Source organism: Heterodontus francisci, chromosome 26 (assembly GCF_036365525.1).
Source record: "Heterodontus francisci isolate sHetFra1 chromosome 26, sHetFra1.hap1, whole genome shotgun sequence".
NCBI lineage: Eukaryota > Metazoa > Chordata > Chondrichthyes > Heterodontiformes > Heterodontidae > Heterodontus > Heterodontus francisci.
This window is the reverse complement of record NC_090396.1, coordinates 59,482,585-59,501,395: the sequence shown is the minus strand read 5'-3', so window position 1 is coordinate 59,501,395 and position 18,811 is coordinate 59,482,585. Positions and strand designations below refer to the sequence as shown.

The following is an 18,811-nucleotide window of genomic DNA, read 5'->3' as shown; positions in this document are numbered from 1 at the left end:
ATGTTTTAATTTTTGGAAACTATCTGGCCCATTAAGCTGTTGCTGATATCTAATTCCTGCAGCTGCAGCCATTTCCTGCCCTACCCCCAACATGGCCTGCCAAAAATATCCAGTGCCAGGTTGGATGGCATTAGTCCCATCCCATATTGCCCCACCAGCAATTATGCCAGAGAGGAAAATCTCTCTGCATAGTGTATTGGTGTGAGAAACTGAGACTGTTGGTCAGATGATGTTCAACATTCCAGGTTAGGTTGCTTAAGTTTCCTCACTGAACTGAGTTCAACAAACATCACCTGAGATAAACCCATGTCAAGATGATCTGATCATCTCATTCCCAATACTCAAAGATTTCAATGGGTTACACAATTTAAGATTAAGAATTGGCACTATAATTTTAATTTTCTAAATCCACTGAAACAAGAACAGTAGGACACATTTAAGACAACATATAAAAGCCTCATAAAGTAATATTTGTATTGACAACTAAAAAGTTTTTGACCTGGAGGTGGCGCAAGGTATTCTTGGTCTTGTTTGCCATCATTGATCCAGGACAAGAACAGTTTTCAGAAATGCTTTGAAACTATCCTTCACTACCTCCACATGTAAACCTGCATTTCAGGGGCCTGGTTACATTGATTTGTTCTCTTTGCAGGTACAAGCTTACAGTAGAAGAGCATCACAACATTTCAGATAACTTTGTGCCCAGGACAAGGGATGTAAGCATCTAGATGCAGTGATATACCAAAACAGAAATGATAAATTGCTAACTGTTCTAGATATACATGGTATGAGTAGATTTGGCTTTGGTGGAAGCTTTACTTTTCTCTCTTTCTTGTCAATTTTCTCACCTCCCATCCTCTTCCAAAGAGATTGACTCTTTACAGGGACTCTGTTCTACTGTGCCACGTCCTCTCAGTACTGTACCCATGTCACCAATAACAACTTATATTTAGACAGCGTTAAAAGTAGATATACTTGGATATAAGTGGTTTGACAGGATCAGGCTTGGATGCAATGGCTTTGTAGTCAATTATCCCTCTTATACAATGTCAAGGCTTGAACATTCAGAATGACCACTTAGACAAGGTATTGAAATGCTACTACCACGTGTCGAACTGTGCCACAGGACAAGTCCTGTGGCCGGCACTGTGGCGCAGTGGTTAGCACCGCAGCCTCATAGCTCCAGGGACCCGGGTTCAATTCTGGGTACTGCCAGTGTGGAGTTTGCAAGTTCTCCCTGTGACCACGTGGGTTTTCGCCGGGTGCTCCAGTTTCCTCCCACTGCCAAAGTCTTGCAGGTGATAGGTAAATTGGCCATTGTAAATTGCCCCTAGTGTAGGTAGGTGGTAGGGAATATGGGATTACTGTCATCTCATCTTTGGCCTCCTTATCTCGAGAGACAATGGGTAAGCGCCTGGAGGTGGTCAGTGGTGTGTGGAGCAGCGCCTGGAGTGGCTATAAAGGCCAATTCTAGAGTGACAGGCTCTTCCACAGGTGCTGCAGAAAAATTTGATTGTCGGGGCTGTTACACAGTTGGCTCTTCCCTTGCGACTCTGTCTTTTTTCCTGCCAACTGCTAAGTCTCTTCGACTCGCCACACTTTAGCCTCGCCTTTATGGCTGTCCGCCAGCTCTGGCGAACGCTGGCAACTGACTCCCACAACTTGTGATCAATGTCACAGGATTTCATGTCGCGTTTGCAGACGTCTTTAAAGCGGAGACGTGGACGGCCGATGGGTCTGATACCAGTGGCGAGCTCGCTGTACAATGTGTCTTTGGGGATCCTGCCATCTTCCATGCGGCTCACATGGCCAAGCCATCTCAAGCGCCGCTGACTCAGTAGTGTGTATAAGCTGGGGATGTTGGCCGCCTCGAAGACTTCTGTGTTGGAGATACGGTCCTGCCACCTGATGCCAAGTATTCTCCGGAGGCAGCAAAGATGGAATGAATTGAGACGTCGCTCTTGGCTGACATACGTTGTCCAGGCCTCGCTGCCATAGAGCAAGGTACTGAGGACACAGGCCTGATACACTCGGACTTTTGTGTTCCGTGTCAGTGCGCCATTTTCCCACACTCTCTTGGCCAGTCTGGACATAGCAGTGGAAGCCTTACCCATGCGCTTGTTGATTTCTGCATCTAGAGACAGGTTACTGGTGATAGTTGAGCCTAGGTAGGTGAACTCTTGAACCACTTCCAGAGCGTGGTCGCCAATATTGATGGATGGAGCATTTCTGACGTCCTGCCCCATGATGTTCATTTTCTTGAGACTGATGGTTAGGCCAAATTCATTGAAGGCAGCCGCAAACCTGTCGATGAGACTCTGCAGGCACTCTTCAGTGTGAGATGTTAAAGCAGCATCGTCAGCAAAGAGGAGTTCCCTGATGAGGACTTCCCGTACTTTGGACTTCGCTCTTAGACGGGCAAGATTGAACAACCTGCCCCCTGATCTTGTGTGGAGGAAAATTCCTTCTTCCGAGGACTTGAACGCATGTGAAAGCAGTAGCGAGAAGAAAATCCCAAAAAGTGTGGGTGCGAGAACACAGCCCTGTTTCACGCCACTCAGGATAGGAAAGGGGTCTGATGAGGAGCCACCATGTTGAATTGTGCCATTCATATTGTCATGGAATGAGGTGATGATACTTAGTAGCTTTGGTGGACATCCAATCTTTTCTAGTAGTCTGAAGAGACCACGTCTGCTGACGAGGTCAAAGGCTTTGGTGAGATCAATGAAAGCAATGTAGAGGGGTTAGTATAAATGGGTGGTTCTTGGTTGGCACAGACTCGGTGGGCCGAAGGGCCTGTTTCAGTGCTGTATCTCTAAATAAAATAAATAAAATAAAAAAGTCACCAACGGCAAGGGAAGAAAACTGGAGAAATACATTTTTTAAAATGGGAAAATAAATGTGATAATTTTCTAAGTTTATTTTAATGCGTATAGTTCAAATAGCTGCAGGAACATTACTTTTCTGCTGGTGGCACTGCTGAGCTATTCTATGTAAGATTTACCATATCATTAACATGAAATTTGTACTGCAGGGGTCAGCTGATGCTGCTTCAGGAAATATTTGGGTTTTTTTCACAAAGATTTGTACTAACTCAAAATTTTCCTTTTCAGGAATTCATATTTCCTGTGCAGTATATTGGACCAAAACTTGTTAGAAAGGATTAATGCAACAGAAGAAGAACCTTTGAAAACTAAGAAAACTTACTGCTTTGTATTAAAAAGACATTTATTCTCTTGATATTGTTTATAGATTATATTTTATAATTAGACATTATATTGTATTTATGAAGTGGTGTTTACTTTTTAGCGTGAGCACATTAAAATGGGTTATATTCTGACAACAAAATGAGTGAGGCATGACAGATCGCCATTAGATGAGTCAGCTTTTTTTTTAAAGGTTCCTTTAAATTATATTGAAGCTAATATTGTTTTGTCGCTTACTTTACTTCCAACCAAAGGCACAGTGGATTATCAACAGCATGAGCCAGTCTGATGAATTCCTTTTCATCTATTATTCAATTCTATTTACATTAGCTTTAAGTATACAAGTATTTTACAACTGAAAAAGGTTGAGCTTTCTTTGTTTTTGTGCAGATTAGTGACATACACATGCTTCTTTCTGAAAACTGGTCATTATCAGTCAACTGAGCATTTTTGCTGTTTTAGTCACCTAATTTGAAATCTCAACAAGGTTAAATACTGTCGTAAAATACTAAAATGGGATTTGGTGTTTAGTACAGTTGGAAGTTCCATTTTTAAGCAAAAAGTGAGAGTACAGAAGTGAGGTTTATTGTGAATGTTGCAGTTCAACTTTCTATTTGATGGCTGCAGTTGTGCTCTGATTCTTTCCGAAGAAGGATGATAAATTGGGTAGTTCAATCAAGAGGTTGAATGCATTGTTGAAAATCAGGTCATAAAGAATTACACTAGATAGCCATCAAAGGAATATTTGTAGTGTATACCTCACAATCAACCATAACAGACTGAGATAATTATTAAAATAGTAGACGTCTGTGCAGTTGGCCAGGGGAATGTAATGGTACAACATTGTGGATGCTTGAAACCACTGGATAGGCACATAATCTAATGCAACTTGAAGTGAATTATTTTGAACTACATGAAGGGGTCAAAACGGAAGTCCTTGATTTCTCATTTGTTGAACATGAAGCTCCAGCATGCATGATAGACAATATCATGAAGGTTGTGACAAATACAATGGATAAGGTGGAGCCAAGAACACAAATCATATGATTGAAGGGGTAGACCACTTAACAAAAAACACCCATTCCACAACTTAGGAAACAAACTGTAGGAGCAGGACAGACGATTGGTGTTGGCTTGCTTCACAGATTGTTGATATGCAGTGCAGGCTGCCAATAAATGTGTAAGTAATCCAATAAAAAATATAGTCACCTTATGTACATACACTGCAAGGTAAAGGACTTTTGCAATTTTCTGAAAGATGAGACTATAACACTGATAACACTAGCTGGCTGCTATGGACGCTTGCCTTGTAATTAATATTGTATCTTTTCAAAGCCTTGCAATAATTCTGGCCAAAAAAACAAAATATCCCATAACCCTTGAGAATTCACTGCAACAATTTTGGGTGTGGAAAAACAAATGACAGAATGGTCAGGAAGGGCGAAATTACTGAAGTAGCAACAATTTTGTACATCATAAAAACTGTAACTTTGATTTTTACATTATAACGTCTTCTCAGACTAATCGCAAATGAAGATGAAATAGCGCGGTAGAGCTTTCGCTGGTTTATGTTAGTAATATCAGCACAATCTGGGCAGAATCAGCCAAAGCAGTGCAAAAGAGCAGGGAATTTCAAACATCGGTGAGTTATACTTAAAACCATGAGCGTTCGTGTATTTTGTGATCTTTTATGCTGCTTCAAAATTCATTTCACTGGGACCCACATAACTGGTCAAAATTGTGGGATTCAGCCAATTGCGCTCGTTAGGCATTCATTTTCTTAGGTGCACAGGCACTGGCAGGCATGTTTTAAAAAGATTTTCAACAAAAAATATTTAACTTACTAAGAACCTGACTTGTCTACACTAACGAACCTATTAAAAAAACTGCACAGAACCATTTAAGACATTCTCAATGATTTTAAATGATATTTCTCATAGGTAGAGGACTGGACACCCTCATTAAAATGCTTACTTTTGCTGATAAACCAATTTATAATAGTACTACATCAGGTTAACAATCTTTAAGGAATGCTTTTTAATGGAAATAAAAAGAATCAATTTTGCTCTATTGTGCTGATTCTTGGAAGAGTTTGTGATTAAGCAAATGAATTTTAACAAAAACTTGAGCTGTAACCTAACAGCGCAATTTCCTGATATTGCCCAAAGCAGAAATTATACCTCAGTGGCTTTTACATTTAGGAAAACAAACCAACTCCTTTCTTGATAAAAACAAAAAATGCTGGAAATACTCAGCAGGTCTGGCAGCATCTGTGGAGAGAGAAGCAGATTTAACCTTTCAGGTCAGTGACCTTTCATCAGAAGCTTTCTGCTTCTCTCTCCACAGGTACTGCCAGACCTGCTGAGTATTTCCAGCATTTTTTGTTTTTATTTCAGATTTCCAGCATCTGCTGTATTTTGCTTTTATTTTCCTTTCTTGATATAGTTACTAAGTATTTTGGCATGTGGATGGAATTTCATGACATTCTCTCTAAAGAGTTTTGGTTTTTACGAGAAACATAGGCTGGAATTTTATTGATGCAGTGGGGTCCCTGATGATGGGCGCAAAAGCTGGGGGCAACACTGCCTTAGCCATTTATGGGACCCGTAGCTGCATTTTTCCAGCCGCCTGGCAACTAATTAGTTGTTGTCGGGGCTCCTGTCCATTTAAAAGATGGGCACCCACCCCCAGGAGCTGTCAGCCAATCGGAAGGCTGGCTGCTCAGCAGTTTCAGCAGCACCACCAGGAGTGGTGACTACTGCTGGGACTGTGCCTAGCAGAGGGAACGCCATGGGAGCAGGTCATCCTCCCAACCAGGTAAATGAAGTCTGGGGGCACTGGACCAGTCAGGCACCGCCCATTGATGGGGTGGGGGGGGGGTGGGGTTGGGGTTGAGAGTTGGTGAGGGCAGGAGGTGTTGCCCTGGTGGCAGCCATTGCCGCCAGGGGACTCCGCACTGGGCCACAGTGCCCAAATAGGAGACCCCCCCCCCCACCCACTGAGCCTGCAGGGAGGTTGCCAGGGTTTACCAGGCAGTCTCCCCATACAGCGGTGGGCCCACCTGGTAAAATGCCAGTGGTGGTGGGAAGAGGCCCTTAAATGGCGACTTAAGTGGTTCAATTGACCACTAATAAAATGGCATGGCAGCAGGAAGACAACCAGCAAGTCACCCCCTCCCCACAACCCCCAGCCTTCCCTCGCCATTTTAAGACCCCACCCCACTGCCCCGTCTCCCAGGCCATCCCCAGAGGGCTGGTAAAATACAGTCTCTAATTTTCATAAACTGACAATTGTAGGAAAACCATATGCGTAAAGCCAGCTACCTCTCATTGCAAAAATATCATATGTGACCAGCTAAATAACAAGAGAAGGTAAAAGGATTTCAGAACATTTTCATTGATTCAAGAATGTTGAAGCTAAATTTAGTTCTGCTAAATAATTGGGCACTGATACAAAGCTCCAGGAATTGAGTAGGTGCCAGCACAAAAAGCCAATAGAAATTTTCCCCAGTTCTAGAATATTCTAAGGCAATGAGCTGAAATATAGTACTTCTTTCAGAGGTTGGCATTTGCTTTCCTAGTTACAATGGAGTACTTCAAAGACTGTTTCAAATGTCAAGTGGTATCTAACAAAGGACAAATGCAAAATGTCAACAGTTACTCAAAAGAGGTTAACGGTGGCGGAGGAAAATATGGAGAACTGTTCTGAATTTTCAGACTTGCTGATAAACAAGGAAATGCTGTCACAAGTTTCACAATTAGAAAGGCACAGGTTTAATAATTGTAAAGACTGATTATAAATTATTTTTGGAATAGGACTGTGCATTTGTTTTGAACGTTACTGTTGAATAATGTTCAAGTGCTTTCACATTGAGTGCGATTGCATATTCATATTTTTATTGTCAATCATAGAATCCTGTTAACTTGGCTTGACCTTTGGAATGACATTGTGCATTGATATTGCCTAGGTCATCTGATAAACTAAATGAATTGTAGAATGTGTGTTAGGTTTAAGGTCTAACAAATTCTGATACATTTGTTTGTTACCAGGCTATAGTATAAAACACATACCTCTCATTGCAAAAATATCATCACAGCATCACACCAAGAGTTCTACTCCAGACTGGACCTTTGATAAAGTGGACAGGCACCAACAAGTAAATCTAATGGCCTTGAAATTCACGAGTGTCTGCTGGTGGAGTAGAGTGAAACCTCCACCCACCCTGGTTCCAAACTAGAGACTCTGTTCAAGATCCCAGGGACAGGGCCATTCGCATTGCAGGGGCAGGCACATCTGTTCATCAGCACTTTTTTTAGAATCTATGACCAATAGCAATTGAGATCCATCTAGGTGACTATGTTAAACTGTAATTTAAAATATATATCTATGACATTGTTGGCTTTTGGAGTCTGGTCTTACATGTCTATTGGTAGCTCAACACCCAGAGATATTTACTAATTGATTTAAATATACTTAGCATATGGGCTCCTATTGAATTTTATCCAACTGGTTTGGTCCGGTAATGCACATAGGGCCAATATTGCACTACTGATGTGGACCTTCTTCCATTGGAAGCACAGATCAGGAAGCAGTGAGTGCATAACCCATGATTTTCTGTCCACATTCAACAAAAACCAAACAGTAAGAATGGTTACCTCAAACTCCCCAGCAACAGAGCTTCTGATGTTAGAAAATGGTAACTGCAGGGAGACCTCTCCTGTTTGGCACCATTTGGGCAATTTTGATATCCATGGAGCGCTCTGAAGCCCAGACTGCCAATTCTTCTCGTTAGAACAGTTTAGAGGCCAGATGTCCACATTATTCAATTAATTCTGCTCTTTATCTTAAACAGCAAAGGCACCATAACCTGCTGCAGGAACACTAAACTCCCCATTTGAAGATCATCAAGCTAAAATGTTCACTTTAATCCTTTCTTGTCAAGGACACTTTACAGAATGTAAACAAAGAATCATAGTGGAATGTGCTGTGAGAATTTTACTAGGAATTCTAACTTATTTTATATCCTGTTTAACTAACATTTATTTTCATCATGAGATTCGCAACAGCAATTACAATTCTTGTACACATGTATATTCTAGGAATCCTTTAAGATTTGACTGATATTTGGTAGGAAAGAAAACCTGTATTTATAAAGAGGAAAGCATTTCACTAACATATAGGAATAAATTTTTATTTGATAATACTGTATTTTTCCATGAATTCAGTGCACATGGAATTTACTACATGAATTATACAGAGTAACAAACACATGCGCCAAATGTTTCTCATCATCCTTTTATATGCGTACAGATCAAACAAATTGCAAGTCTCCGACTTTTTTTCTAACAACCATTGCAAAACATCAAAGCCTTAAATTATGGAAGCATTTTCTGAACACTTATTCCTTAAAAAGCATAGCTTTAAAAGAATTATAAGTTAAACATTCTATTAATAAACCTTTTAAAAAAGAATTACAGAAGAAATAGATCAAATCCTAGCGTCTGGGCATTAAGTACAAAGATACTTCAAGAATGTAGAAAAATAACTTTTGGTATGTGACATTCTATCCATAGTGTTAATAAAGCTCACTTTTTTATACTGGTAATCCTAAAAGAATGTTAATTATGAAAGAAATATTCACGAGGTATTTACAAGGCAGCTGTACTAGCAGTGAACTATGAATATTTCAATGTTTTTAAATTGGATTTTTTTTAAACTCAGAACTATCTGAAAACTGTAATACATCAAATTTGTGATTCATTACCCCTCTGTATTGAACTTTCACCATCTTATTTCCAACACATAGAGTGAGATAACCAAATAATGCTGTGGACTGACTAAATTCTATGGTTAAAAAGGAAATAGTTAACTTGCAAAACAAAATGCATTCTTTCAATTTCCAATCTTTTAAATAATGCTATCTCACTTTTTATAGAAACAGAAAATGCTGGAAACACTCAGGAGGCCAGGCAGCATCTGTGGAACAGATTCCACGTTTTAGGTCAGGGGATGTGATGAAAGGTCATCGAACTGAAACAAGAAGCCTACCTTCCTCTACTCACAGATGCCACTGCCTGGCCTGCCTGTTGAGCATTTCTAACATTTTCTATTTTTATTTCAGATTTCCAGCATCTGCAATATTTTGCTATTTGCTATCTAACTTTAAAAAAAAAATTATACTGTGAAGGCCTAACAACACTCCATAATGTTGATGTTACCTTGCCTCTGACATTTAAAAATTATATATAGAGGAAATTCGACAAGTAACTTCAAATTTTTATTATGATGGTCAAAAATTCACACCAATAAAAATCTATTTACTTTTGATTATTGGTAATTCCACCAAATACATTAATGGTCTATTTCTAACATTTGCTGTAATGCCATTAACACTGTAATCATTTTGTGTAAAGCACTGGGCTATGCATAAAATAAACTTGGATTTTATAAAGTCAAAGTATATATTTAGAGAACTATTATAAACCATGATTATCACTCAAAAATTAACCTACTGCACCAAGCAATTCATTGCATTATGATGGATCATTTAGAAGGAGAGGAAGTTAAAGGATTAGGAAGAGTGGTAGGTAATTCAGCCCCTTGAGCCTATTCTGGCATTCAATACCTTGGCTGAACTGTGCATCTCCACAACCCCACTAATCCACTGTTATTCCCTGCCTAACAAAAAATAATCAATCTCTGTCTTCAAAGCTTCAATTGACCCAGCATCTACAGCCTGTTGGGAGAGAGTTCCAGTTTTCTACCACCTTCTCTGAAGAAATGCTTTCCGATTTTAATCCTGAATAGCTGAATAATAACTTTAAGATTATGCCTTATTCTTCTGGATCACCTCACCAGAAGAAATTGTTTCTCTTTGTTTAACCTATTGGATCCTTTTATCATTTTAAATGACTCGTTGAGTAATTTCTGAACTTTGATGAATATGCATTCTTTCTTTGCAGATTACATATTTGATTTTAACTGAATTACAACATTCAAAGAGTAAAATATTAAATTATAATTTGTCTGTCAGTTAACAATTCCAAGCGCAGAATTTCTTTGCAGTCACTATTAATCAATGATACACCAGACAAAGCAAATTTGCAGAATGATAATTTTTGACAACTCAGTCTTGTGGGAAACAAATTATGTAATAATTAGAAAGAAGAGGGCAAGTGGCCAATGTCGTGGATTAGACACTGGCTTTTTGCCTCTGGGACCTGAGGTCAAGGCTAACCTGGATTGATGGGATGAATATCTTCCTTCTCTATTCACCATCAGGAACCTAGTTTTTCCAGTTCCTAGAATCACAGCATGGTTACAGGCCAACTGGCCTGTCATGTCTGTGCCAGCTGTCTGCGAATGCTGTTCTTAGCAGTCATAGGCCTATGGAACAAAACTGTTTTAATAGAGTGCAAATTGGAAATCATGCTTGAAGAGGGAAATAAAACAAAAATGTCACACTGGTGCAGCCAGCACTGCTCTGGAATTCCCTCCCTAAACATCTCTGCCTCTCTCTCCTTTCTTTAAGATGCTCCTTAAAACCTCGTTTTTGGTCACCTGTCCTAATATCTCCTGTGGGGCTGTGTCAAATTTTGTCTGATAACACTCCTGTGAAGCCCCTTGTGACATTTTACTGTGTTAAATGTGCTATATAAATGCAAATTGTTTTTGTTATGGGCTGGGGAATGGCGCTGAGACAAATTAGAGAAAGCTTTACTCTGCATCTGGCAGCATTATACCTGCACTGAAAATGCTGGAAACAAATGCTAGGGGCCTAGAAATGATAAGAGCTCCATTCCCAGTACTAACATCTCTTGATGAGAACACAAAAATTTAAGAACAGATAAAAAGCTAAAGGTTATCACAATACATATTACAAATATGGCCTCAATGATAATCAATATCATGGCTCATAGCAGGCTAATATCTTACTATTGTATATTATTGTGACAACCATAATTGAAGAAAGAAGAGTTATTACATTGCAAAAGGAATAAATATTCAAAATCTTTCAGCTTGCAACATATATTTCTATCATGCAAAGTCTAAAACTGCAATATTATGGTAAGTGTTCATGGCAGACTTATTAAATTAGATCAAGAACAGAGTCCAAAATCCACAAAAACAATAGCACTTCCTAAAGAAAATGGGGGAAAAGTGTCATTTTTGGACGTAAATGCAAATGCACTACTCTAGGCCTTCAAGGGTTAAAAATACTTACAAATAAATCGAGGAGTCAATCCTCACTTTTAACACAGACTATACCAAATACTTTCAATGCTGCAGCTTTCTAAAACAAACAAAAGTGCATTTCCAATTTCTAGCCAGAGAAATGCACAGTCACTGTACAGCTGATGCCAAAATGCAAAATATAAGTATATGCATGTTACATACAGTTATCACCAGACAGTAAGCAAACAGACCTGCTATATTGGACAGAAGAAATTTGGGTTACATTTTTCAGATTATAGACAACACGGTTTTGCGTGAATTTTCTGTTGAATGGTGAGTTTGATGTAATAAAGTTATGGATCCTCTACATCCAGAAACTCTTTCTTGGGTTGAGTTACACCACGGTACCATGCACAGGAGTCATCGCTCCTCTTAACACAAGCATAGTGCTTGGCCTGTCGTCCGTAAATGCTTTTCTCGGTCACCCAGTCTGTCCACAGGCACTCACTTCGAGAGGTAATGTAGCAAGGAATGGATGGACATCTGACAATCTATTGAGGAAAAGAGCAAACAGATCAGTGTCGAAATTAAACAATTACCTTGGTAAAAGATTGGAAAGTTGCCAACAATAACCCATTCACCTATTTCTTTTATTGATGCATCTATAGATGTGTTATATTGTTAGCCAATGGCAATATTAAATTTAAGAAATTGGAGCAGAACATTTGGCCCGTTGAGTCAGTTCTGCCATTCAATAAGATCGTGGCTAATCTTCTACTTCAACTCCACTTTCCCCTCCTCCCGCCATCCCCATAGCCCTTAAACTTCTCCTGCACTGTTCACCCACTTTCTTCTTGTCCCTCCTGATGAAAGATCATCAACCCGAAATGTTAATTCTATTTCTCTCTCCACAGATGCAGCCTGACTTGCGGGAGTATTTCCAGCATTTTCTGTTTTTATGTTTTCTTTTCTCTGTTACCTTGGCATGGTCAATTATTCCACACCTTGACCTGTTGGGAATCTCACGTGTACAGCTAAATCAAGAATATTTTGGCCACCAAGAATATGTTGGATCCTCCGCACAACCCTCCCCCCAATTAGTTAAAACCCATTCCAATGGAAAAGGCTGAGCTGCTACTCTCCAGTGCGGAGACTCCAGTGTTGACAGGCAGCTTCTTGTTCTAATTGGATTGCAGGGGGTGGGGAGTGGGGGGGAGGGGGGGGGTGTCGGTGGTGAGAAGGCTGAGCTCCTTGGGTTATAATAGGTTGCCTATTGGACATGCTTGGCCTCCCCTTTCCCAAACACCACCTTCCTGGTAAGGGTCTCATATTCAGCTGAGGCCCCTATGCACAGGCCCCATAGACCCATGCATTAATGCCCCGTGTTGAATTTATGGCCACATTACTGTGTGTGGTCCTTCATAGATAACTTTTTGGTGCTGGTGCTGAGGCTGCAGGATTGCTAATTTTCAAGCTCTTAAGATTTGCACAAGTTAGAAGTAGCCAACCCCACAGGATCTTCAGGGATAAATATTAATAACTTACATTTATATATCATCTTTCATGTCCTCAGGATATCCAAAAGTACTTCATAGTCAATGAAATACTTCTGAACTTAGTAACTTATTATCTAGACAAACACAGCATAGTAAGGGGATAAATGGCCACATGATCCCTTTCTGATGGTGTTGGTGTTAAATGGTGGCTTGGAGACTAGGAAAACACCCCTGCTCTTTGAATAGATAGGGCCTCAGTTTAATATCTCATCAGGACCTTTGACAGTACAACACTGCTCTAAGTACTGAACCCAACTGTCAGCCTAGAATAGGTACATACTATTTGGCATGGGGTTTGAACCCACAACCTTCTGACTCTGAAAAGTGTGATACCACTGTGCCACTTAGAATGTTAGCAGTCCTAAAAGGCTATAACTGACATTTAAAGAGATGTGGGCATTTTAACTGCAGATGGTGAATAAAAGTGTTAAGAGCCTTTCCAAAGATTAGAATGGGGACTAATGGGCACGGAAAATGTTTAGTCAGCCTTCCCAAAGATTATACAGGACAAATAAAAAGCAGTTGGCAACAAAAAAAAACAACAGTAAATAACAAAATAAGTGAGGGGGAAATGAAATATTTGGGCAAGCTTACAATTGAAACCCTTGGCACACTTGACATCTTAACCAGGACCATACACAATAACACAGCCATAAATTCAACAACAGGGCTCATTAATGCACGGGTCTACGGAGCTTGTGCCTCAGGGAACCGGCCAAATATAGGCCCCCTGCTAGTATGGGGGAGGTGACGTTGGAGGGCAAGCCATGTCTAACTGGGATCCACACAATAATTCATTCTATCACAGCTTAGCTGCAGAGCGCATCGTCCATTCCTAACACACTGGATGGGAGCACGAACTGCAAGTTGAGCATATGTCTGTCTCTGCATTTGCTCCAAATTACATGGCAAGATGGCACATAATACAAGGTGTGACAGAAATGGAGTTTCAGTCTTTTTTTTAAGTAAGTCTGTGTATTTTAGTATCATTACAGTCTGGCAATTATGAAAGTTAGGTACTGCTAATTGCTCATCAACATATGTATCACATACATTGGAGTCTGCTATATGCTATACCCTGGGCCATTTCAGAAGCACTGCGATGTGGATGTTTGCTCGCTTGCTGTGTCCATTGCGTTAGAAACATTTCAAAATTGCTTCCATAGTTAAAATGATAGTTTCATATATTAGTGGCTGTTAAGTGTAGAGTCATTAGTGTTATTGTGTCCAGTGACACCTCTAATAGCAGGCTGGATAGTGAGAATGTCCTGCAATTACAACTCTTAGGTTTTAAATGGTGCTAGAGATTTTCTTGCAAAGATCCCATATATTTAATGTAATAGAAAATCCTGGAAATACTCAGCAGGGTAGGCAGCATCTGTGGAGAGAGAAACCAAAATTAACATTTCAGTACAGTGACAGCTGAACCTTTAAGAAGCTCTGATTAGGCCCCAACTAGAGTATTACGTTCAGTTCTGGTCACTACATTTTAGGATGTGAGGGTCCTTGAGAGGGTGCAGAGGAGATTTACCAGAATGGTTCCAGGGATGAGGAATTTTAGCTACAAGGTTATGTTGGAGAAGCTGGGGTTGTTCTCCTTGGCAAAGAAGATTGAGGAGAGATCTGATAGAGGTGTACAAGATTATGACAAGCCGAGCTAAGTTAGACAAGGAAAAACTGTTCACATTAACTGATGGAACAAGGACTAGGAGACACAGATTGAAGACTTTGGGCAAGAGATGCAGGGGGAATGTGTGAAGAAGAATGTTTTTACGCAGTGAGTGGTAATCACCTGGAACTTGCTGTCTACGAGGGTGGTGGAAGAGGAGACGATGAATGATTTCAAAAGAAATTGGAGGGGCACTTGAGGGAAATAAACTTACGGGGTGTGGGGAGGGGGGGTGTCGGGCTACAGGGATAGAGCCGGGGAATGGGACTGATTGGACTGCTCTAGAGAGAAGATATGGACTCGATGGGCCGAATGGCCTCTTTCTATGCCATGATGGACTCTACGTCCTTTTATCAGGACTGGAAGATGTTGGAGATTGACAATTTTTAAGCAAATACAGACTGCCCTTTCCCACCTCTGTCCTCAGTCTCCTCCACTATTCTAATGACTGTCACCTCAAAGCTCGAGGAACAGCGCCGCATCTTTCTATTAGGCATTTCTAGCGTTAACATAGAGTTTAATAATTTTAGTTCTAAACCACCACTACCATTTCCTTGGACAGCAGGTGGTGGTAATGGAGGATGGCTGTAGTAAAGCCATTGGGAGTATCCCCTATTGATACACAGCCAGTCGTGTGGCCTGTACCTCTGAGGTCTATCCGCCTTCTTTTGCCTCATTCCCTGGCCATGGAAGCCTTCACTTTGCCAACTATTCCATGTGTCCCTCCACCTGTCATTTACACATACTCTGGACCCATCTTTTGTTTCTTTACTTTTCTCATTACCATCTTCTTTTGCCTTGCACCATTATCCTCTTTGACATTTAATCACTCCTGCCCTTCACCTGATCACAAACCTTTCTCTTTGTTTTTCCCTCCCACCTGCCTTTTCTCTGCCACTGTACTTGCTTATAAATTAATCACCAACATTTTGCAGTTCTGATAAAAGATCAATCTGAAACATTTACTGTTTCTCACTCCACAGATGCTACCTGACCTGCTGAATGTTTTTGCAGCATTTTATGTTTTTATTACTTGCATTAATTATTTATTTTATTTAGAGATACAGCACTGAAACAGGCCCTTCAGCCCACCGAGTCTGTGCCGACCAACAGCCACCCATTTATACTAACCCTACAGTAATCCCATATGCCCTACCACCTACCTACACTAGGGGCAATTTTGTAACAGCCAATTTACCTATCACCTGCAAGTCTTTTGGCGGTGGGAGGAAACCGGAGCACCCAGAGGAAACCCACGCAGACACAGGGAGAACTTGCAAACTCCACACAGACAGAACCCAGAATTGAACCCGGGTCCCTGGAGCTGTGAGGCTGCGGTGCTAACCACTGCGCCACTGTGCCGCCCAATTCTGCTTGTTCCAGGATCATTTCAAAAGAGAGTTTGGAGTTACAAAAGCAAAATACTGCAGATGCTGGAAATCTGAAATAAAAATAGAAAATGATGGAAATACTCAGCAGGTCTCATCTGCTGGGAGAGAAACGGAGTTAACATTTCAGGTTGATGATCTTTCAGAACAGAAACATTAACTCTGTTTCTCTTTCCACAGATGCTGCAAAACTGGTTGCGTATTTCCAGCATTTTCTGTTTTTATTTCAGAATTTGGAGTTATACCTGCTCTTCACAAAGTCAGCACTTATTCCAAAACCAACTATGATATGGCAGATAAAGTTCCCCGTAGTAGTGAATAATACATAAAACACAACCAACCGGGTTTCAAGGGTCAGTGTTAGCATGAAACAACCATTTCTGCTGTTTTTGATATTCTATACTTACCATAAATGTACTAAATATAAAAGACCTAAACCGAGGATTGTTTGGACAGCAGTTGGCATTTACACTGAGTACATATGATTTTCCTGAAAAATTTCTCTTCTTTGTCCTACACTTCTGAAGGTGGCAACCCCTTCTGGGATATGCTGGTGGCAGCACTCGGGACACCTCATCTGACTGGCCATTCTAAATGGCCTCCACACAGGAAATTTCCTCAGGGGTTACTGAAAAATAATCATCAGTGGTAGCCCTCCATATTTTACCTTCCCTAAACGAGGGACACCAAGACCAATTGTAGCATTGCCACTTGTCCCAGTGCTGAGGTCAATTAATTCAATGCGGCCATGGGTCAAAGTTAAAAGCCACCAGATCTATTTGCTATTTTTGGAACAAAAATATTTCACTTAAAAAAAAAACTGTTGTGAAGAAAATGTTTGTGGTTGCCAAAGTTTTTGTTTCAATAAAAGCATATAGATCAGGAAGATCTTAGCTTTGATCCATGGTCTGTGTTCAATTAGTTGATCTCAGTATTGGAACTAATAGCAGTACTATAATCCACACCGCATTGTTCTGTTTATCCATGAAGTAACCAGGCATCTACAGAACGCTGTTTTCATTTTATTAAGTAGTCTTAAGTTGTGAACATGGTATATAATTATCTTTAGATTTTAAATTTTTAATAAAAATTGTACCGGGAGGACTCACTGCCCCAGCGAACCATTCCGGCCACTTACGTATTTTCCACTTTATAGCAGGGCAACTGAAGGCAATGAGGCACCAATCTAACTGCAGATGCACCAATTTTTTTCAGCTTGTGCATTCATGATTCAATTGCAACCCAAATAATATTCTCATCACAGACCATTTTCTTGGTTATTCTATCATTTCTTTTCTCTTACCTTACAATCACACCCCATTTGGTATCTCTGGTTCAAGCTTTTTTTCTGTGTGGGAGTTAGCATGTCCCATTGCACAATAAAATCACAAAGTGTGATTAACATCTTTCGATCTTTGCCCAGTTTGCCTGTGGATATATAAAAATTAACTCAAATTATTGTCAAAGATTTTGTCTATCGTTTCTTCATTGTTTACAATTTGTACAAATCATAATCAAGAAAAGATCAAGGGAGTTCAATGTGCCAAATTGACAAAAACATCTTGTTTTGTGCACATTTATTCATTTGAGGCCTTGATTGTTGATCTGTTTTAAATATTGGAGGCTGTGATTTCCTTCATTAGATTTTTTTTTTGCTCAACAAGGTCAGGGTCTCAACGCTGGAGATGAAACACTTTTTGTATCCGATGTCAACATCAAGCTTTCACAGGTACCACAATGATCAATTCTAGATTTAACGTCTCTCTACTCTGCTCCACCAATCTGTCTCAAACCCAACCTCAGAACTGTAACCCACACCCCCACTGTATACTTACAGCTACTCTGGATGTAAATGCTAAAATGGTAATTTATAGACCAGCACGGAACTGTAACTGAACTGAGACTGGGCTAAATCATTTCATTTTATTCCTTCTGCAAGAAATGGGACGCTTTCTTCTTGTTAGTCCAGGATGGATTCAAGTTAGAGTTTGAGAGGCGAAAGAATCCACTGGGCAGTCCACCTAGCAAAAAGTTAAAAACAAAAATCACCCTGCATAATTAGGCAGAGATTTGGAACTATGGAGTCAATCTTCATCGCCCAGTGGGCCCTATCCTGCTGCTTCCAGATGTCCATGGGAAACTGATGAATGTTGGCATCAAATATGGACGGCAGAATAACTGATGTTGAAGATACCCCTTGTTGAAGGAGCCAGAAGGAAATAAATTCAGGGCTGCAGTGACCTAGCCTGTAACAGGCAATTATATGCAAAGCTATTGCAATTGGTTGTTCATCTCCTTGAACTATGTAACACAACTCTTACCTCCTCGGAGAACTGAAGCCTCCGTCAGCAATGTTCTTTTGGGAGCCTCAAGTACATTGTTCTGGGCCTATAAACTCTGTCGGTAGGGTAATGATTCTTCTGTGCAAGTTTCTATCCATTTGTTTTCTCTCCAGCTGCAGCTGTTTACTCTTTTTTGTACTCCTACAAGGGTTCCCTTTAAGAAACAGTTGTAATGCCAGAAGCACTCTGACACTTCAGAACCTCATTTATAGCCTTGGTGCAAATATAGACACAAGAATTGTATTTCAGGTGAGGAGAGAGTGACTGCTCTTGACCAAGAATTCGACTGTGTGGCACCAAGAAACCCTAATAAAACTGAAGTCAATGGAGATCTGGGGGAAAACACTCCAATGGGTGAAGATATACATGGCACAGAGGAAGATGGTTGTTGGAGGTCGATCATCTCAGCCCCAGGACATCGCTGGAGGAGTTCCAAAGGGCAATGTCCGAGGTCCAACTATATTCAACTGTTTCA

General features: G+C 40.4%; 1 protein-coding gene across 1 annotated transcript in view; it reads right to left on the bottom strand.

Moving 5' to 3' along the window:
* Nucleotides 1–8,381: 8,381 nt before the first annotated feature.
* Nucleotides 8,382–18,811, bottom strand: part of timp2a (TIMP metallopeptidase inhibitor 2a) — a 67,070-nt gene continuing 56,640 nt past the window's right edge. Inside the window, exons 4-5 of the mRNA XM_068058346.1 lie at nucleotides 17,298–17,422; nucleotides 8,382–11,932 (exon numbers count right to left, since the gene is read on the bottom strand). Of these exons, the coding sequence (XP_067914447.1) occupies nucleotides 11,735–11,932; nucleotides 17,298–17,422 (323 nt within the window). The 3' untranslated portion in view covers nucleotides 8,382–11,734. The remainder of the gene's footprint in view (nucleotides 11,933–17,297; nucleotides 17,423–18,811) is intronic.